This window comes from Mya arenaria, chromosome 10, assembly GCF_026914265.1.
Source record: "Mya arenaria isolate MELC-2E11 chromosome 10, ASM2691426v1".
NCBI lineage: Eukaryota > Metazoa > Mollusca > Bivalvia > Myida > Myidae > Mya > Mya arenaria.
In genome coordinates this window covers 23,534,719-23,558,273 of record NC_069131.1, presented here as the reverse complement: position 1 = coordinate 23,558,273, position 23,555 = coordinate 23,534,719, and the positions used below count along the sequence as shown (strand labels likewise).

The 23,555-nt window shown below is 34.6% G+C and overlaps 1 protein-coding gene and 1 long non-coding RNA gene across 5 annotated transcripts in view; one reads left to right on the top strand and one right to left on the bottom strand.

The window, feature by feature from the left end:
* LOC128206092 (uncharacterized) overlaps positions 1-23,555 on the top strand; it is a 126,872-nt gene that overhangs the window by 5,292 nt on the left and 98,025 nt on the right. For 2 of the 3 annotated variants that reach the window (XM_052908260.1, XM_052908259.1), the window contains exon 2: positions 1,497-1,758. The exons of the other annotated variant lie outside the window; for it this stretch is intronic. In XM_052908260.1, coding sequence (XP_052764220.1) covers positions 1,497-1,758 — 262 coding nt within the window. The remainder of the gene's footprint in view (positions 1-1,496; positions 1,759-23,555) is intronic. 3 annotated transcript variants of the gene reach the window in all.
* LOC128206093 (uncharacterized) lies at positions 8,656-22,221 on the bottom strand. 2 transcript variants are annotated; one of them, XR_008256382.1, is made up of 7 exons: positions 21,457-22,221; positions 16,894-16,980; positions 16,009-16,152; positions 13,764-13,874; positions 12,668-12,745; positions 11,564-11,666; positions 8,656-10,764 (listed from the first exon to the last, which is right to left on the bottom strand). It is a non-coding gene; the product is annotated as an uncharacterized LOC128206093 (long non-coding RNA). The 2 variants fall into 2 exon arrangements; XR_008256381.1 differs by having other exon boundaries at positions 21,691-22,221.

The window sequence follows — 23,555 nt, the reverse complement described above, 5'->3', positions numbered from 1 at the left end:
TTGACTATTCAAAGAATGAGGAGGGCTGTACTACTCGCCCCGGTATCGGCGTCGGTATCGGCGTCGGCATCGGCGTCCGGTTACAGTTTTAGGGCAAGTTGGGATTTCACTTATAACTCCAATACCCTTAACGTATTAATTAATGATAAAAATTCTTTGTTTTGGTCATTTAAAGCCATTTTTGCATTATAACTATTCCTTCAAGACAGGGCTTTAACTTTCCTGGGTCGCAATTTATTGAATTGCTTGTCATATTAGCTACACCTAGTAGCATGCAAGCATGCTTTAATTGCATTAGGAATCAAATTCGTATTCTTCACCTTTTTAGCTTGACTATTCAAAGAATAAGGAGGGCTATACTACTCGCCCCGGTATCGGTATCGGCATCGGCGTCCGGTTACAGTTTAGGGCAAGTTGGGATTTCACTTATAACTTCAATACCCTTCATTCGATTCACTTAATACTTCACACAGTTGTTAAGGTCTATCACACAATAAGGTTAGATAACTCCAGATTATCCTTTATTCAAATTATGGCCTCTTAAATTGACTGGGGAACTAAGGTTAAAGTTTTAGGGCAGGTTTGGATATTTATTAATAACTTCTATACCCTAATTTCAACTTACTTAATACTTCACACAGTAGTTCAGGGCCATCGCACAAAGATATTAGATAACACCATATTTATTTTAAGACAAGTTATGGCCCCTGATTGACTTTGGAACTTAGGTTAAAGTTTAAGGGCAAGTTTGGATTTTAATAAAAAAACTTCTAAACCCTTCATTCATTGACTTAATACTTTGCAACTTATTATTGACGACCATCTTACATTAAGGTAACATAACTCCATTTTAAATAGAAAAATGGTTAGTACTGAATAACTTTAGTAAGGGTTGACATAGTGTGACTAAACTTGGTATATAGGACAAGATTACGGAGACCTTTCATTGGATTGCCTTCTGCCCCCCCCCCCCCCCCAGGGTCATGATCACTGTTCCTAAAAATAGATTACTGTTTGGTACTAAAAAACTTAAGTTATGGTTGACATTCTGTGACCAAACTTGATATGTAGGAAGAGTTTGTAAAGGACTTCCATGGGATTGTGTTTGGGGCCCCTAGGATCAAAGTCACTCATAGTTACAAAAAATAGAAGAAAGCATTTGAAACTGAATCTCTTCTGCCAATCATTAAAAACCTGGTTTTGTCACATCATGGTTCTTGTTTACTTTTTAATGCTTTTGACAGGCACATATTACATCATTATTGTATTCACTTCTACACTCTTTAAGTCGGCTCTTGTTTATGTTGGTCTGGTATTTCACGCTGGCGAGGATGTAAAAGATTCGATGGAAGAACTAGGTGTATAAAGGTGTATAAATATGTATATTTCATTGCAGGATCATACTATTTATTGTAATCAGTTTGTCCAGAGAATGTACATGTAGTCTGACAATGTATTTATGCAGCGAGTGAATAAATTGATAATTTAATTTTCAGAATCAGAACATGCGCCTATAGCAGATCCCCTACTGTGCAGAACAATGGGTGGGGAAAGTGTAGCTGGGTGCCCACAGCGCATGGAAGGAGGAACTGGTGATGATCAATGCCCACAGCGCATGGAAGGAGGAACTGGTGATGATCAATGCCCACAGCGCATGGAAGGAGGAACTGGTGATGATCAATGCCCACAGCGCATGGAAGGAGGAACTCATGGTGATGATCAACGCACCAGTTACTGTACCTGCTTAATTTCTCCAAGGTAAAAACAAACACATACTTGTACACTGTATCATAACAGTTATGGTATATAACTATTTAATTACTATTGTTATATGAGGATTTTTATACTCCATGCAAAACAAAGTTATAAGAGGTGGATAAACTAGATTCAGTTTGTCCATCTGTCTGTAGACACAGTCTTGTGCCTGTTTCATTTTTTTTACAGAGTTACAGTCCTTTGTTGATTTTTATACAATACCTTTAACTCTGACTCTTTTTCACAGAGTTATTGGACTTTTCTTTACAATAAAATGTACAAAGAGATTTTTGTGCTTTTCTTCAGCATCAAAACCTCTGGCCTGATCTTAATAAAAATGTCACAGGAGTGTTTAATATCAAGGATGGAGGTGAAATCATCATTGATCAAGGGTTATGTTTTCAAAGTGTTATGGCCCTTTGTTTTTATACTCCTGTTTTAAAAACAAACAAACTGTGACATATTATAGTTTTACCTGTGGCATATGTACAGGTGGTTGGGCGTCTGGTAAGACTTGAGACCAGTTTGATAACAAACCATATCGCTCAAATCATTCTAAAGTTATCACTATTTAATTGTATAATTTACCTAAAATTGTTCATGTCTGCTTATTAACAAATTGCGGAATGTGCATTTGCATTATATCTTGGACATGTTTGATAACCAGTCATATTGCTGTACGTAGTCACTCAAGAGTTGCCTCAAATCTGTCTTGTCCGATCAATAATTTTGAAGCCTTTCTCAAATCATCACCAAATTTTGTCAGAATGTGAATGTTCAGGTTATCTTTGTCAGGTTTGATAACCAGTGTCTGTGATATAGCCTCAGTCGCTCCAGAATTATGACCCTTGAAGTGGCAAAAACTCTATTTACAGTGTCTGCTCTTTAAATTTGGCTCAATGTACAACCACTTAAAAATATTCACCAAACTTGGTGTCCTAAATTCAAAAAGGGCGTCATTTCCTTGTTTATTAACCAGGTTTTCACAAGGTGGTTATTAGAATGATGTACATAGTTTTTTTTATAATTTTAGTTAGGTTTGACATATAGTGACCAAATTGGTATTTAGGAAGAGTTTATGGAGACCTTTCAAGGGATTGTGTTTGGGGTCCCAAGGGTTATGGTCAGGGTCACTGTTACTAAAAGTAGAAAAAATGGTTTTACTGAATCACTTTAGTTATATTTAAGGATGGATATATTGCGACCAAACATAGTATATAGGAAGGTTTTATGGAGACCTTTCATCATCATGTATGGGGCCCCTAGGATCAAGGTCAAGGTCACTGTTTCTAAAAATTGAAACGTGGTTGGTACTGAATATCTTAAGTTATGGTTGACATATTGCCACGAAGCTTCATATGAAGGAAGTGTTTGCAGAGTACTTTCATGTGACTGCAGTAAGGGCCCCTATGGTCAAGGTCAAGGTGACTGTTACCAAAATGAATAAACAGTTGCAACTGAATCTCACAATGAAAGCCGAAGTTCTTTAGCCCAACCACCTGTACATATGCCACAGGTAAAACTATAATATGTCACAGTTTGTTTGTTTTTAAAACAGGAGTATAAAAACAAAGGGCCATAACACTTTGAAAACATAACCCTTGATCAATGATGATTTCACCTCCATCCTTGATATTAAACACTCCTGTGACATTTTTATTAAGATCAGGCCAGAGGTTTTGATGCTGAAGAAAAGCACAAAAATCTCTTTGTACATTTTATTGTAAAGAAAAGTCCAATAACTCTGTGAAAAAGAGTCAGAGTTAAAGGTATTGTATAAAAATCAACAAAGGACTGTAACTCTGTAAAAAAAATGAAACAGGCACAAGACTGTGTCTACAGACAGATGGACAAACTGAATCTAGTTTATCCACCTCTTATAACTTTGTTTTGCATGGAGTATAAAAATCCTCATATAACAATAGTAATTAAATAGTTATATACCATAACTGTTATGATACAGTGTACAAGTATGTGTTTGTTTTTACCTTGGAGAAATTAAGCAGGTACAGTAACTGGTGCGTTGATCATCACCATGAGTTCCTCCTTCCATGCGCTGTGGGCATTGATCATCACCAGTTCCTCCTTCCATGCGCTGTGGGCATTGATCATCACCAGTTCCTCCTTCCATGCGCTGTGGGCATTGATCATCACCAGTTCCTCCTTCCATGCGCTGTGGGCACCCAGCTACACTTTCCCCACCCATTGTTCTGCACAGTAGGGGATCTGCTATAGGCGCATGTTCTGATTCTGAAAATTAAATTATCAATTTATTCACTCGCTGCATAAATACATTGTCAGACTACATGTACATTCTCTGGACAAACTGATTACAATAAATAGTATGATCCTGCAATGAAATATACATATTTATACACCTTTATACACCTAGTTCTTCCATCGAATCTTTTACATCCTCGCCAGCGTGAAATACCAGACCAACATAAACAAGAGCCGACTTAAAGAGTGTAGAAGTGAATACAATAATGATGTAATATGTGCCTGTCAAAAGCATTAAAAAGTAAACAAGAACCATGATGTGACAAAACCAGGTTTTTAATGATTGGCAGAAGAGATTCAGTTTCAAATGCTTTCTTCTATTTTTTGTAACTATGAGTGACTTTGATCCTAGGGGCCCCAAACACAATCCCATGGAAGTCCTTTACAAACTCTTCCTACATATCAAGTTTGGTCACAGAATGTCAACCATAACTTAAGTTTTTTAGTACCAAACAGTAATCTATTTTTAGGAACAGTGATCATGACCCTGGGGGGGGGGGGGGGCAGAAGGCAATCCAATGAAAGGTCTCCGTAATCTTGTCCTATATACCAAGTTTAGTCACACTATGTCAACCCTTACTAAAGTTATTCAGTACTAACCATTTTTCTATTTAAAATGGAGTTATGTTACCTTAATGTAAGATGGTCGTCAATAATAAGTTGCAAAGTATTAAGTCAATGAATGAAGGGTTTAGAAGTTTTTTTATTAAAATCCAAACTTGCCCTTAAACTTTAACCTAAGTTCCAAAGTCAATCAGGGGCCATAACTTGTCTTAAAATAAATATGGTGTTATCTAATATCTTTGTGCGATGGCCCTGAACTACTGTGTGAAGTATTAAGTAAGTTGAAATTAGGGTATAGAAGTTATTAATAAATATCCAAACCTGCCCTAAAACTTTAACCTTAGTTCCCCAGTCAATTTAAGAGGCCATAATTTGAATAAAGGATAATCTGGAGTTATCTAACCTTATTGTGTGATAGACCTTAACAACTGTGTGAAGTATTAAGTGAATCGAATGAAGGGTATTGAAGTTATAAGTGAAATCCCAACTTGCCCTAAACTGTAACCGGACGCCGATGCCGATACCGATACCGGGGCGAGTAGTATAGCCCTCCTTATTCTTTGAATAGTCAAGCTAAAAAGGTGAAGAATACGAATTTGATTCCTAATGCAATTAAAGCATGCTTGCATGCTACTAGGTGTAGCTAATATGACAAGCAATTCAATAAATTGCGACCCAGGAAAGTTAAAGCCCTGTCTTGAAGGAATAGTTATAATGCAAAAATGGCTTTAAATGACCAAAACAAAGAATTTTTATCATTAATTAATACGTTAAGGGTATTGGAGTTATAAGTGAAATCCCAACTTGCCCTAAAGTACTAAAATTCAAGGCTTGTAAATGAAAACAAGCAAATTCGTTGAATTGATATCCCCTGCCTGATTGTGCTAAGTCAAGGAATGGAAATCAATTGTTGATGAAATATATATATATATATATATATATATATATATATATATATATCTACTTAGGGCATTAAGGAGACCGTATGTATTTTACGGCATTAAGGAGACAATTTGTATATTTTTTGTTTTATACTTTATTTTGCTTTTTTGTTGATAATTTAGTATTGAAATGATCATTTATTATGTGTACAAGATTTAGGCTTCTTAAATTAATTAACAAAAAATATACGTAATTTGCGGTCTCCTTAATAATTTGTAAGTATGTTGCAGGTTTTAAGGGGACAGGTATATATGTCGAAGGGTTTATGGAGACCAGTGTATATATTATATTATTTTTGAGGCATTAAGGGGACCATCCATATTTTATGGCATTAGGGGGACAAATTATATATATCTTACTTTTGACAGTGAAGGCTCCCGTAACCTTAAGAGACAACTTTGTAATAGTATTTTTATATAATTGTGTGTAATAAATCCACAAACAATGACCGGTCGAAACGGGAGGACTGCAAATTTCATAGGATATTCATCGGAAATCTTTTACAGACCATCTCATTCATTAAATGAAATTCAGCTTCAGTCACTTGGTATGTGTACCGTTTGATAAACAAAAAATATAATGGCCAGGGGCGGATCCAGGAATTGTCGTTAGAAGGGGGCGTTACTAAGGGGCGTTTGCAGGAGGATTGAGGGTTACTCAATCAAGAAATTTTTAACAATTTGTAGTCGGAAATGATGCATTATGTGCGTATTTATTTTCTTCTCATATATTGACACAAAAAGTAAACTTGGACGATTTTAAAGACAATTGCGCCCCCTTCTCAATCCGCTAGTGAATGGTGACTTAATATTTGATATATTATGGTTAAATAGAACTTTCAGTTGAATTATATAGAAACTGTAAATGCTAAATACAAGTTCTGTGCTTGTAAAAACAATAAAAGTTTCGTCTGCACAGAAATGTGTCTGTTAACGCTTGAACAGTTAGCTCATGATAAAAGAACATTGTTCATTGGGTTCATTGTGACCCATGGAAGTTTTATTTATTAAATTCCAACTTCCCCTTAAATTTTACTTGCCTAAAACTTTAACCGAAGTCAATCAGGGGCCATAACTTGTATTATGGAGTTATGTAACCTCATTGGCTGATGGTCCTGAACAATTGTGTGAAGTGTTTTAAGTCAATTAGATGAAGGGTATAGAACGCCTTAACCAATAGGCTACGGAGACGGTTTTAATGCATGTACTCAATTGTAGATTCAGGGGGGGGGGGTCGGTCCCAGCGCGCGCGCCGTCCCCCAATCCCTTTGAATCGTCCGTTTATAATACGTTCTCAGTCAATATCGGGAAAAAATACAATATTAAGATAAAAATGCACTATTTCGGACTATAAATTAGGGGAGTCTAACCCCCACCCCGGTCCAACATTTTAAGCCATTCAATTTCTGTTCTGAGGGAGGGGCGGATGTGGAAAGATTAAGCCCATGAGTTTCACGTACCCCTTCTTAAGTCAATTCCTGGTTCTGCCACTGATATCTGTAATCAGATTTGTTGTTTCATAATGTTATAGTTCCTTTAAACAGTTTAAACCTTTTATGGCATCAAAATAAACAGACGCATGTTCAGTAAAAACATTCTCTGTATACAACGTTCTCGTACTCCAGAGCGATGATGCTATGCATTATATTTATCACCATCTGACTGACTGAGTAACTGCCAAAACTTTTCCGTTTAAAAAGACTCTCTCATGTTTTGGCACCAAACATATTTTTCCTCGTAATGCATCTGAAAACACTTACATGTATATTTATTTTACTCCTTGGTACTGAAATTGCAGAAATAATAGTAACCAGGTTGATTTTATTTTATACTTCAATTGCATTTTACAGTAAAGTATTAAAAATTAATCTTGTTCAAGTTGGGAGCAAGCACATGGGGGTGCAGATAACACATAGAATAAAAAACGGAACGCTTATCCACTCGCCCACAGGGACTCATACTAAGGTGTTGAATATTTTAACCTTAATGGAAGTTATTGATTTATCACGTGATTATGTCAATCAACTGATTGTGCAACAGCCTTTTGTTGAATCGGGTTAGTAACGCATTTCAAAATTTTGGACTTCAAAGACTATATTTTAGCACATATCAACATTTATTGAAGGGTTTCAGCCATCAATAGCTTGGCTTTAACACTTCGTTTGATTCGCCATACTTTATTTCGTAATAACAATCTATAAAATCCAAGTAAAAGATGCATTTTCAAAACATTCGCTTATATTCACTCAAAAACTCATGTTCGAAAGATATAAAAAAAAGTATGTCATAATCATATCCTCTTTAGCGGCTGAGTTTCTTAATATATAAATCTCTTATAAATTTGCCAAATAAAATTCAACATGGGTAAACAATTATAACAAATAACGTATTTTATGTATTGCAACATATTTATAAAAAGATAAAGTCAATTGAATCAAATGAACATTTTCAATGTACTTTCTTTCTCGCGGAAAGTGGACATTTCATCTTACTCCAACAAGTGTGGGGTATGGTTGATTCTCTTCGTGACTGAAATCAACTTTTTAAACACTTGGTGCATTTCAAATCTAGTCCATATAAACAGCCCCTTCAGATTCTTTGACGATTGCATTTCCATGGGAGATCACTGCGTATGATAAACATACAAGTGTTGTTTAGCCACACTGTGGTTTCAATTATGTCAGGGGCGTAGCTACCCCTCTATTCATGTGAATTCATAAATGTGCTGGGGGGTTCAGGGGCGTGCCCCCTCAGAAAATTTTGAAAACCATGGTGCAATCTAGTGCATTCTGGACGTTCCGATGTGCATTATTTAGTACTGGAAAATAACCTATTTTAGATTCATGTAGTCAAGTTCGCATACTGCAACTTTGGTTGATTTTTTTGTCAGAATCATGTGGATTCAGTGGCGTATTCACGTATAGGCGGCTACACGCCTGTATGATGTGCATATGAATGTATAATTTGGTTTAAATGATGCATCCTTAATGTAACACCTCCTTGCTGCTACACCAATAGAAACTTCATGGGATGTTAATAGTAAAAGAACTAGCACTGACGTTCCCATTTTTGTCTGAGTCATTTAAATAATAGATAACAAATTACAAGATAAACAAATTTGTATTGACTTCTTTAATGAATTATATAAAAACATTGTACAAAGATATCATGACACTTTTAAACAATAAGTATGGTTGTCAATTAAACAGTATGCTAGCTTTAAAGATTTAGGCAAACCATTGGAATTTTACAGCGGTCTTAAAAGGTGTATTTAAAGCTGCAATCTCACCGATTGATCGTTTTGACTACCGGTACTCTTTTATTGATCGTCTATTAATGGAGTATTTTTTGCAGAAATGTCTAGACCCAATTTTAAGTGATATAAGACTGCTGAAAAAAGATCAGATTGCAGTTCATCATATTTATGTTTAAAAAAATGATGTTTTATGACTAAAAGCATTACGAACAATTTAATGTAAATGAACTTTTCGGCAGTTTTACCAAACATTTTTGATTGGTTCTATTGTGAATAATCTAATATGACTGAATTAAAGGAATGATAACCAAATCAGCCGATTTTGAGACAATTTTGTGTCTAAACTGACAATCTGTAAGAGTGCAGCTTTAAGTGTTGATCTAAAGCTTCATATACACATTGTTATATTGTCAATAACTGTTTAAAAGGTCTCATGTACTAAATAAGATAATAATTTTCATAATATCTAAAATTGATTAAAATAAATAAAGTACCATTATACCTATTTCTTAATAGTGCCGTTTCTCATCTGACAATACCATTCAAAGCCATCATTTCAACTATGAATTTATTTTTAACTTTCAACTTTTCTATAGCATATGCAACAAAATATACCAAAAATACAAGCCATGAACAATATGATTGTTCAACTTGCATTATCTTTGACCTTTTGATATGACCATTTTCCAGTTTTGTCTATTTGTAAGTTGTGCCCTGAAGAATAAAGTATGACTGTATGAATCAAAAACAAGCAATAAAAACACTAAAAATATACCCCAATCCCTGTAATTTCTAATACAGTACTAAAATCAAGCAATTAAACATTTAGAGCTGCACTCTCACAGATATACCGTTTCCACAACTTTTTTTGTCTTGGAATGAGCAAGTTTTTGCGTAATTATCTGCAAACCAATGATAAAAGATTGCTGACAAAAGATCAGATCGCAGATTTCATATTTCCGTTCGAAAATTAATGTTACTAACGGTTTAAGAAAAGTGCATGAAAAACATCAATGTTTTAACTTAAATAGAAAAATCTGGGATTTAATTTTTCGCAAAAATTGGATGGTTCCAATCCAAGACATAAAATGAAAAAGGTTGTCAAAACATCTAAAGTGTGAGAGTGCAGCTTTAACGTTTGAAAGTAACTCTGTTTGCCTCGTGCCCCTAAACAGGGTTTAATTATATTATATGCCCAGTGGGCTTGTCCCTGTATATTTGATTGTATGATTGCAGTAATGGATACTGGTCTAATTATCTTCTGACAATTTTTCACCAATTTTAAAGAATGAGAAAACACATATTAAGCTCATATAACGCTGTACAATTTAATCTCATTCATTAGGTTGAGAAAAATTCCTTAAAAATATTAATTGTGGAGACATATCTTATTTAAATACATACAGGAAATGGCGACATCATTTACCCTTTAGTATGAAAAAGGCAGTTTCCTGATATTTGAATAGCGGTTTTTTATTTAAGCATCTCAATTCATAGTATGTATCAAGTTTCAAAGGAAACCAAATCATTGTAACGATTGTTTTCAAAATAGATTCACACTCTTGATAAACTTCTTTTCCTAGTTTCAACTTTTGAGACTTTTTGATGAGCCTGCACCTTCCCCCTCTTGTGCAGTGGCTTCAAGCAATAAAGCTACCAGCTCAAGTTGCACAGCTGGTGAACAAGACTGCTGATAGTCGGCAAACTGCACACTTTATGCCATGATAAATCACGTCCATCGACTTCCAGAATGAAGAAATGACGCAGCACAGAATTGATTTCAATTGGACCTCTCTGTACTTTCATCACCTTGTTGTAGTCAAAGACTATGTCTTAGTGTGCAGTGCGGGATCTTGAGAAGCTTTCTGCTCGTCTGATGAAGTAAGTTTGGCAGAGTGTGACACTCCTATCTACTCATATGGCTAGACACCTGTGATCTATGTCTTCTTGTGTGTGCCCAATCATCACCTGAAGAGAATTTAGAGGAAGTTAGTGCTTGCTAACAAGTCAATGTGACAAAACAAGGTCTTTCATTTATGCCACCAAGAACTAGTATTCCAAGTTTCATAACTCGTATGTTAACTCAAAGCAATTGAGCAGAAACTGTTTGGTAATTAATTTTAAGTCACTGCTTCCACTTATACTGCAAGTAATATTGAACGTGAACCGACTGACCCAAATGCAATTCTAAATAATTTTTATGTGCAGAAACCTTAATCCTATTGACACAAAAGTAATCCAATTGTATGTCTTCACAAAACATTCTACAACAATATTTGTTCTAACTTATTGTTTGGACACTTACTGAACACTTTTGGTCTGACTTTATAATGCAGCTGGTGAAAATATTAAAAGTCCCTTAATAATGGGCTTACAAAAACATGAAAAAAATGTATTTGTTTAAAAATTACAAAGGGCCATAACTCTTACAATATTTAAGTTTGTATTGAGCAGAATAAAAGGCTTTGCCTAAAATACAACCTTAAAACTATATTTACAAGTAAAACAAAAAAATCTACAAATATGTTTTTAGTATCTGGTTTTTGAGAGTGAATGATCAGAAGAAAACATCACACATTCACAATCATATTAAATAATTTAGTTTTTTTTTAAATTATATTATATTTCAAAAACACTGCAAAAGACAAGACACTTACGTTTCAATTTCTTGATTTAATACAGTGATGATTATCAATTCTTATGAAGGGAGATGGGTCTTACACTCTAACCAGTGCAACTTGCATGTTCTTAGTTGCTCAGTTATTACCTTTCTTAAAATTCTCCTCTTGATCTGAGCCACGCCAAAATGATGGGAGAAGCTTTTGTTTTTCAATCAGAATGTATAGCACCTCTGTGTTTCTGTTTGTCTCCTGAAATAGTAAAAGTTTATTAATAATAATAACAATAATAATAATCAGTGACTTTTATTGAAATTATTTTCACCGATTGTGCCTTGCACATTGGGGAACAAAGTTGACTTCTGAGGAGAAGATTTTTCCATATAGACATATAGCAAAAAATAGCTCCGCACCCTGGAGCAATGTTTTTTTATGAATCAATATCCAGTGAAGAAAATTCATACAGGGTATTGCAACATATTTTGCTTCAAATGAAGACTTTTAACAAAAATAACTTAACTAGCTCTTCATCATATTAAATAAATATTAACACAGTCTATGCCGCACACGGAGCCCCGCATTTGATCTTTTACCAAAGTTTGATTGAGAGTTTAGTTTCACATCGACAAGTCTTTACTGGTCTATTAAAGCTGCACTCTCACAGATTGAACATTTTGAAAAAGGTTATATTTTTTATCTTGGAATGAAACAATGTATGCGAAAATGATGACAAAAAAATGTCTTTAAATTCCCGTCAAACATGTCCGAACCAAATTCAAACTATGGATAATCAATGTCATTCACGATGAAATTCAGCACTTCTTGCCCAGTATATATACCCTTACTTTAAGCAGAAGGCAAATTTAAACACACACATTTGTCCGAAATTTAATCAAACTTTAAATGGTAGTAGGATTGTCATTTGTTCACATAATTTTCAAGAATCAGGAAGTGGGGAACATTATAAAGCCATTTAACGATACAAACAAGACGATTTTCTATTGAATGTACAATAGTAGTACCGGGGTAATATGCAAATAGTTATTATCTCAAGAAAAGGACATCAAGACCAGTTCATTTACCAGTAGCATCAGACAGTCAATAATGGTTCTGAGTTTAAAGAGCATAATTTCCATTTTATTGTTAGTTTAATCATTATATATTTAACACCAGTTGTGAAGAAGGAGTTATCATTATATAAGATTATATTATCTGGCAGTGGTTGAAAATGTAAAGTGAGACCAGTTTTTTACCTGTTATTGAACAAACTGTTATGTTGGCAGGACTGTCCTCCTCAGCAATGAAAAGAACAGCAATGACTGGCTGGCACTCTGTAAAATGGCGATTAAAACATTTTGTCCTATTAAAACTGTCCCTTTCTAAACAATCCATCAGCAATATATATAAATGAGCTGCGCCATGTGGAAATGTATCTTGGGAAGTTTCCATTCCATGTAATGATGTCATAAAGATGAGCAGAAGACATTACTTACTATGCAGTAAAAGTTCTTACTTTAACAGTAAAGATATCTTTCTCTGAGAAAATTTATCAAAGTGAGCTCTTTTATGTCATGTTTCTAAGTCTTGTACACATCTATGTTACATATATAAATAATAAACAGGAATAAAATGAGGAGTTGTGTACACACTTATTCCTCCTTATGTACTGTGTAACTCAAGAAAAACAATCCATAATTCTAGTAAATCTCTAGAATTCCCTTACTTTTCTCGCTGTACAAAAATGAATGAGGAGTTGCAAACAAGCAGGGCCATAAAACTTTTGCTATTTAAACTGTACCGCAACAGCAATTTAAAGACAGTGATACTCATTGATGGAATAGGCACTTAGACAGCTACATTTTCTGAGAAATGGAGATCAGACTAAATTCTCCAGAGATAATTTATAGATTTATTTGAAATAAAAAACATGTTACAGTGTTTGTGTTAAACTTGTTACTTATCCCTGATTTAACACAATCATTACCTTCAAAATGGTGATAAAATAAAAACAAATATACCATATTAAACACTGTTTACTATCACATCTGTACCCCCCCCCCCTTCTTACATACTTAAGCGGCTGTTACCAAAGTAAAGAATGAAAGGTCCACAAGGCCAATTATAAACCATGAACCATGAGAATCCTGTTTACTAATTTGATTTTAAATCACCCAAAAGGCTTTCTACACATAATGGTTCCTTAATTTAAATCTAGTCTCCAAAGGTGTCACAGTTGTGATTTCATTGAAAGACTTGAGATACGTTATTTAAAAAAATGACGAAAGGAAAGCTTAAACGCAGAAGCCTGGCCGGGTATATGAGCCTGGAAATAAATACGCAAAAGCTCACCATGCTGCTAAGGAGTCTTATATAATTCCCGGCCCCAGTTCAGCTGGAGATGTTGATTCCACACGGCTGGAAAACCGGCCCGGTGCACCCAAGCTTCACCATTGGCAGTATCTGCAAGAGGAGGGTGTAAATCTGGGAAAACGCATTTATAATCAATTTGCGAAAGTTCTTATCCGTCATAAGTAGTGAACATGTATGTGGCTTATAGAACATCTGAAATTAAGTTTAATGAAGGAGACAAAGTTCGGTCTGGGATCTTAACCTGGATTTTGATGCTGAAATTGTAAGGGCCGAAATCAGAACATCCACTCCCACTCACACTCCAACCACATTCCCGTAAGGGACACTCAAATGATCACTTGAGTGGAATATGGGGAGTGACACTCAAGTGATCTGTTCGTATTCACACGCCTCGCTAACACTCCACTTCATCAAGTGAGCAATACAGTATATAATTATACACGTATGTTTACATGATCATATCGGATTATCTGTTTGACTATGGTGATGTTTACATTATACATTGTAAACATATGTTTATTTGAGATTTGAGTACCTTATTGTTAGTTATAGCAACAAACAAATGATAATAAGTGTTATTCTGAAACTGAAATTTACATTTAACAATTGGTTAATAAAAATAAACGTTTTGGGTTGTAAATAACTGTTGCAAAATACGTTTAAATGCATGTTTTTTGTTGTCGTTGTTGTTGCTGTTTTAAATATGTAGCCGTTTTCCATTGTATCACGTAATTTAAATATGTATTCATATATAATCTTGCTTTTGTATTCTACATAAAGCGGTCTTGGGCGTTTGAAAATAATATATGGAAGTTGAAAAAATGGAAGTTGAAAAAAATAGCAGATGGATAGAATTAGCGAATGAATCTACTTCTTATGGGGAAATAACACCTCGGAGTGAAAAACAACTCAAGAAATGTAGGGGAAAATGGATGAAAATGACGATAATAATAATAATAATAATAATAATAATAATAATAATGATGATGTTGATGATGATTTGGTGGTGTTGGTGGTGCTGCTGCTGGTGGTGGTGCTGCTGATGATGTCAGATGATAATGAAAATGATAATAATAATAATAATAATAATAATAATAGTAATAATAATCCAGCTGAATGTAGGCTGGAAAATACATATCAATTCCCTTACCACGCTATGAAATGGCCTAGCTGGCGTCAAGTTAGCAGCCTGGCGGCCTAGCCGCCTCATGTGACTAGCGGCCTAAAATTGTTTCCTATTCCAAAGCATTTTATATGCGTTCTTTTCTAAAACAATGATAAATTAAATGTCCTTTTCATAAATCAACATCCTTTAGCCAATATCAGCATTTCCCCCTTTTCCTGGGCTTCTGGATTGAGTTTTGGGGATTTTTAGGCCGCCAGGCCACCAGGCCGCCAAGTTCACGCCGCAAGACCGCTCAAGCGTGATGTATTTTGCATAGGAAAACAATTATTTTAGCATTGATTTAGAAGAAAACTCATATAAAAATGCTCTGAAGTAGAAAACAATTTAAGGCCGCTATCGTACGACTAAAAACATTGATTTATCATATTTCCCATTTAAACCATTGAACCTTGAAATAGATAACAAATTTAGGCCGCTAGTCCGCCAATCTCACGCCACTAGGCCGCTAACTTCATGCCGCTAGGATGCTAACTTCACGTACCTTTAGCTGCCTGTCTTTGCAGCCATTGATGAATTGCAAACATCAACATTGCTGGGGGTTCAAGATCATTGCGAAACAAAACAAATATATGATAGGCGCATCCTTTTGAATTTGTTTTGTTTATAGATGGCCACGTTATTGAATGAACATGTACTTCAATGGATTATCCCATTCTCTTAAATATTGTCTGGGAACGAGCATGTCCCTTATTTGTTCCAAATATTTGATATATTTCATCTTTTCTACTTGCCATGTACTTTTTTCACATACACTCATTCAATTCCTATTCACAACCAATCCTCAAGGGCGGTTCAAGTGGCCTAGCCGAGCACTCACAAATGTCCCACTCACGCAAAACACTTGAGTCTCACTCACACCTGTGAATACAGATATACCTTTCACTCGAAAATATCTCGACCGTTATGTGATTACAGAGGATTAACTCATTGAGTGTGAGTGAGAGTGATTGTTCTGAATTCGGCCCTATGTTTTGTTCAAATGAAGTATAAACTTACAGTGAGTACAGAGATATCTTGAAGTCCAGATTTATCGCTTACCTGATGTTCGTAGGGCTACAATTGAGAGCTTTTCTGTAAATTGCAGGAACTGTCCCCATGAGCCTATTGTCTGTTAGGGGAATGGTGGCTTAGGTGATTGGTGGTACCACTCTGCATTTCTTATCCACACAAAACACAGTGTATCTGAAAATGACAGAGAATGGCCATGCACTTATGAAAGCTATGCTAGAAATACGCCGTTATGAGTGTATCAGATGACATTTCCACACAGAAATTGTGAGGCCTCCAATACAGCAGTACTGACATCATTGACGAAAACATATATATCTGTCATGGAGCTATGCTGGTTCTGTGGCGTCAAAACCACTGCAACTGGGCAATTCACTAGAAACATCTTTTCAGAAAAAAGAAACAACCAATACTGGGTAGCCTTTGTCACCCAGTGAACACCCAGAGCATCTAGTTACTTTGAGCATCTATTTAGTTAGAAGTAGCCACATTAAGATCTCAAATTAACAAAAAAGTGTATCCGTAAGCTTTGAAATACTGAACGAAGTGCAACTTTGAGGGGGGCTGCGAGCAAATATTGTCAAGGGCAGAAATCTCGCAGAAGTTTGAAAAAGATTATGCAAAGCTCTAGCTTGATGATTTTGGCCCAATTTCAAATTGTTACTCAGTAACACGGCGGCGTAAATTTAATCTAACATCAATATAGTTACACAGGAAAATAAGAAATAGCTTTAAACTCTCTAACATTCATGGCAGAGTGTCTGAGTATCCAGTATGCCAACCAGGACGGAGAATATGTGAAACATGCACATACACACCTTTACAGCCCAACATTTGGTTATGGTTTCACAGTTATTCATTTACACAAACTCACAATCAATCAATCGATCAATCAATCAATCAATGCACACCCACCTGGAAAGGTACGACATCCTTTGGAAGAGATGAATCTTGCAGTCTGGTAGACGGTTGCTGACTTAACTTTATTGTCCCAAGCAGCAACTGCAATTAGATAAACATGTTGATGTTCGCACTAAAACAAAGCTTAGTATTGAGTAAAATTAAACATGCAGCCTGTTGGCTGGGGTAACATATCTAAATCCCCAAATGGATGATCTGATCCCAGCCAACAGATCAGCGAAACACGAATTGTATTGCGTGTCCAGGGGGGGTGGGTCCCAAGGATATCTTGACGCAACTTACCATAGCCGCCTTGCGTTTTTGTTCACAAAGCCGGCACACACAGTTCATTCTCAGTTTGCATGTTGTGTACTGAAAAGTTCCAGCTTTCCATGACACTCGCAATAAACCTATCCATGAATTAAAACAAATAAACAAATAACTACCAGGTAATTATGGAAATATAAATGTCATTTTTTACTTGATTGATAAATACAACTTATATTGCAATCAAACTGGATAAAATATCAGAAAAATGTGTCCTGTTCAAAAAAGTGTGTTTTGAAGTTGCAGACAATAGTCCAAAGACCAAGAATTAAAGTGTTTAGACAGGGGCAGGCAAATCTTAAAAAAAATGTCAAAATTTTAAAATTTAAATAAAACTAAAATTGTACAAACCTTATATAAATCATGTGTACACTTGAAAATACATACAAGGATACAATGTACACATAATCAAACGCTACCTGACAGAATAATTTTTTTTCAAGAACTACTTGAAGGGGTACTGTGACCCGCAAGTATTTCGTTGTGGGCGGACACCTTTAAACCTCTTTCCCGCACATTAATTAAACACATCTTATGTTTTGTCAGTGCCGGTTTTGATGACCAGTATAAATCTAAAAGCAGTTTTTCTGCCAATATTTACCCAAATGATTTGGATGAATGCTTAACAAGAAAGTGCAGTGTACACAATCAAATAAAGTATTTAGTGTTCCAGAAATAATGAGCAATCTGAAATCTGACCCCTTACATTCCTTAAATATTCACAAAGAGTTAAGTTCAAATTTAAGCAACATAAATCACATTCAAGCAGAATAATTTCAAGCAAAAATGAGCAAGAAAATAGAAACCAACTGAATTGTATTTTCAAATGTTCCATCCGTGTTTGTTTGTTATCTTTTTATGATTCAAATGGTAAAAAATGGTGCAAATGTGAGAAGCTCTGAAGAAGAAAACTGATATTTAAATAGAAATAGTGATGAAATCACTGACATTATGTTTACTTAGCATCTAAAGCAACAGACCAACCAGACCTACCAGTATGCTAATCTATATTTAAATGCTAAATTTTAAAAACCCTAAACATACAGATAAGATCTGTGGCGCAGTTGTTTACATTGTGTGATTAAAATGCATATATTTTTGTTGGTGATTAGTTTAAATCCAAGATTTGTTTTCAGAAGATCAGCAATAATGTTTTTTCTTTGTCTCAATGAAAAATGTAATGTTCAAGTTCATAAGCGCTGTTTTATCTGAGAATTTCCCTTGGTGTGAACCGTTTACTGTGTCCAAGTTATCCAAGCTGGATCTAAGACATTACTACAATATGGGCAATTTGCATCTGCCATTTTTATAGATAATTGTGTATTCCAAAGGTATTCTTTTGGTACATTGAACTCACAACAATATTTGAACTCCTGACGTCCAGCACCGCTGTCAGATTATCTAATCCAACCACTATGCCATTGCATGCTCTTTACTGAACGAAAGATAAATGAATACTCACAATTTTGAACAGTTTTTTTTTGGTCACACTTTGATAGCAACCTTTTAACCCCACTTAAACCTGTCTTCCCTATTTGGCAAACAGAGAATTTTTAGAAAATTTGTTATCTGATGATCCTGTAAATTTTGTGTGGATAGACTAAATACTGTTCGAATTTAGCAATTCAAAACTAACATTTTGGGTTTATTCAGTGTAGACCCTAAAATATCAATTTTGATTTATAAGTATGTAGGTTTGTTCAAAAGCTCAGTACAGTTTTCTTTACTTGTTAAGTTATCCAATTTCTGTAAATAAATGTTACTAAACTTGACTATAAAATACTGTAGGGGGGCGTGGCGTAAAGTTAAGAAAAAATCCAAATAATGCAACAGTCAATTGCAGCATGGGCCCCCAAGGTCCTGCTTATAGCGGGGACTTTGACTTTCGGTCCAGCCAATCCCAGGTAAAATTCCCGCTCTGCACAGACAAACAGCTGGTAAAAGCCCTGTCAAATGAATTATGGTCATTTCGTAACCGCTCACTGTTGGTCATTTCGTAACCATTGTGTTAGTCAATTCGTAACCGTTAAGAAATCGAATGGTCATATCTTAACCGTTGACTCCTATAATTATGAGGAATTAATTTAATACCATTTGAATTTACAAAATAAGTTTACTGTAAGTATAAAACATAAAAATAACAACATAAACAAAGTTAAATCTAGTAGATGTATTCCTTCTTTATTCCTAATAGTGTAGTGCGATTTGCCAATAAACTCTGAAACTATGACAAATAGAAACATTCACACTAGCTATTTTTTTATGTTGCGAAGGAAATATTATAAGTAGGCTGAATATTAAATGTAATAATTTTTTAATTCATAGATATTCTACCATTGAGAGGAATTGTGACCTTAAGCCAATATTTTTTAAATATATAGACCATATAACTTTAGAATTTCATTTTTTTAAATTGCATAGAAGTATTGTAAAATGTAGTGAGTTTGCCGAATGAGAGTATGCGCTTTTTATATGCTTATTGTATTAAAAATGTGTCGATATGTTTAATTTTGTATCTTGTTATTGGAAATTAATACATTGGAAACTCACTAAACCGGACAAGGTCCGGACTGGGCAAAATTTCCGGTTTAGTGAGGATTCCGGTTTAGTGGGGATTCGATGTACAGAGTAAGTTTACTCAATATATTAACTGAGTTAACCTTTAAAGGCTTTTGTCCTCTAGGGACAGTTCAATTCTCCGACGTTTAGACGGAGGTTGAGACATGATTAAAGCACTTGCAAAAGTGATAAGCATAATTAAACATTTCTGCGTTTTTATAACCATCTTTTTTCCAAGTCTTGAAATAAAACAACTCTCGTAATTTAATGCTTGTTTAGTATGTTTGATAGTTTAATTAAAGCACCGCTCTAATTTGATTCAATCATAGAAGTCTTAAGATAAAACAACCCTTCAAAATGATCACTAAAAAAACGTTTCTAGTTCTTTATTTTCTGCAACAAACAAATAAATGTTTTAATCAATTTTCTTTTCACAAGTTTGATTATCGTTTGATTATCGCGCGACAGTCAATCCACAGCGCAATCATCATTATCGATTATCGTATTAACATAACATCACAGGTGTAATATTTAATGACGTACCGGCTGTCAAAACAAAATGACACGTGATTCGCGAATTCCTAATACACAGAATTATTTTGACACGTAATTTTACTCAAAAATACATCGCGATCAGTCTTAAATTATTGTTTACAAGTAAGCAAAATGTAAGAAAATAATTAACATATTTTGGTAGTATACCTTTTGTCATCTAGGGAACTTCTTTAGCCCTAAAAGGCTAGTAAATCCCTTTAAACTGCTTCGTCTGTAAGTTCTCCGCCTTCGGTATGACTTAATATACTTCAGAATGTATCAAATCGTTTGTTTTTCCAAAGTTTATCAAGACCTGCCTTGAAGGCATTCACAGATGTGGTGTTCACTAATTCATGTGGCAAATTATTCCAAGTTGAAACTATACGATTGCTGAAAGAATTTTGACGTAATGACAAATCATTTCTAATTTAGCATGATATATATATATCTAATAACTATTGAGTAACATAAATTATTGGCTTGTTACTAGTGAGAATTTGAGTAATGTCTTCCAATTGGTGTCTTGGTTGCTGTGCCATATACATCCAGGTTCGAACAATACACTTAACGAGGTGCTAAGTGTACTATTTATCACCTTGTTAAATGGTGGTTACCATATGAGCAATTGATTTCTTGACGGTTACGAATTGACTGACAAAATGGTTACGAAATAACCAAGATTCAGCAGTTACGAAATGGTAAGGTTACGAAATGACCAGATCCCCGTCAAATGCCCCTGGGGACATCCTAGGTTAGGCCCATTCCCTGTTTTCAGCGCAAAAACAATAACACGCATTCACTCAGCACTGCCGGTCCACCTGGAACGTAAAAACATGGCCCATTTCCCCTGCTATCCCTGGTATAAACAAGACCTGCCTGGGGGCCATGGTTACAATTGACTGGTGCATAACTGTGGCAGAATAAGGGAAATATTTTATTGTTGCATTTATTATCAAATATGAGAATTTAAGACACATGCAAAAAGCCACAATACGAATTGGTGATAGTGTTCGTTCTGTTCTGCTATTTAAAGGTGGTGAGAATGACTAATGACATGACATTGACGAACAAAATGTAAGGCATTTGTATCATTTCGTCTTTTATTTATTAAAATCTGAGATGTTAAGGGAGCAAATCCCTTTTTAGATTGGAACATACCAAATAATAATAAGCGACGATGTAGTGGTAAACCAAGTTTGTTAGAAATCAATCGAGTTTCTCCAAAATACAAGCAAAAATTACACCGGATGTTGATACTAGTGATTTAGTTTCGGATGAACAAAATCCGGATAAATCATTTGCTTTTCATCCAAAGGGTGGACGATTTATACTACTGTACAAAAGTCATAAAAATAAACGAAAAAACGTTGAATATGTATTTTAAACACTTACCAAGTTACCATTCTCTTTCCGTAAGAGATGAACGCCATACTGCATAATTGCACGGAGATGGTACCACGGAGATACCCAAAAATTTCCGTTATATTCCGGAAAGTTAAATTTCTGTATACTTGAAAATTTGGATGTTGATGGTACACGAAATATCGAATTTCCTTATTTCTGTATTTTATGGAATGAAACTTCGGGATATTATACAATAGGCTTTAAATAAAGTAAAACAAATAAAAAATGCTTAGTATATAGCTATTTTTGACCAAAATTATGATTTTTTCCCTGGTCGCCTTAATAGCTATTTTTATGGATACACAAATATACACACACAAAAGTTTAAGAATATTTTTTTTAATATTAAAAGATAATAAGATTTAAAACAATGAAATGATCTCGTAAATAAACATTCAAGCTTATCAACTTACTGTCAATGGACATTTTTATTGACATTTGATACATCAAATCTGGACTGAAAATATTAAGGAGACCAATTTTTGTCGCCTTAATCCAGCGGTCCCCATAATGCCTAGATTAATATATATATGGTCACCTTAATATCTGTAGTAGATATATATATATATATATATATATATATATATATATATATATATATATATATATATATATATATATATATATATATATATATATATGTATGTATATGAGTTTGAGTTTGATTGCAACTGTTTGAAAAAAAAAAATATTGAATATATATAACACTTAGAATTGACCAAGAAACCTAGTTTATGACTCCATGCTACCCAGTTCCAAACTAATCTAAGATTGCATCAAGGAAAACATTCTGATCAAGTTTCATGAAGATTGGTCCAGATATATGCAAAAAAAATACAGCCTCTAGAGTTTCCACAATTTTTTTTTAAGATTTGACTCGGTGACCTCATTTTTGACTCCACATGACCTACTACTTTTAAACTATTCCAAGATTTCATCGAGGCATTCTGATTAAGTTTCATGGAAAATAGAGCAGATGTATTGCATTGTGTTCCAAAGATTTCTGTAAGATATGACCTAGTGACCTAGTTTTTGAACCAATAAACCACTTTTAAAACGCAGTCGAAATTCAACATAGGAAACATTCTGACCATGTTTGAACTTAATCAGACCAATCACCACCATAAAATAGTTTCGGACAAGATTTTTGAAAGATTTGACCTAGTGACCTAATTTCTAATCACATGTGACCCAGTTTAAAACATGTCCAAGAGTTCATCGAGGAAAACAGTCTGATCAAGTTTCATGAATATAAGACCATACATATTGCCTCTAATGTGTTTCAAAGATTTTTCTTAAATTTGACCTAGTGACCTAATTTTTGACCCCATATGCCCCACTTTTACAAGCGGTCCATATTTCATCAAGGGTACATCATGACCAAGTTTGAACATAATCCGACCAATCATTTCCATTCCAGACAAACAAATTCTTAGATTTGACCTTGTGACCTAATTTTCAATCATATGTGACCCATTTTAAATAAGTCCAAGATTTCATCAAGGAAAACATTCCCATTAAGTTTTATAAATATTTGATCATGTATAATGCCTCTAGTATGTTCCAAAGATTTTTCTAAGATTTGACCTACTGACCTAGTTTTTGACCCCATGTGACCCACTTTTTTAAGTAGTCCATATTTTTTCAATGGGTACATCATGACCAATTTTGAACATAAATTGACCAATCATTACCATGATATGGTTCTGGACAAGATGTTTCTAAGATTTGACCTAGTGACCTAATTTTCGATCATATGTGAACCAGTTTCATTTACGACCAAGAGTTAATCAAGGAAAACATTCTGATTAAGTTTCATGAATATTTGACAATGTAAAATGCCTCAAGTATGT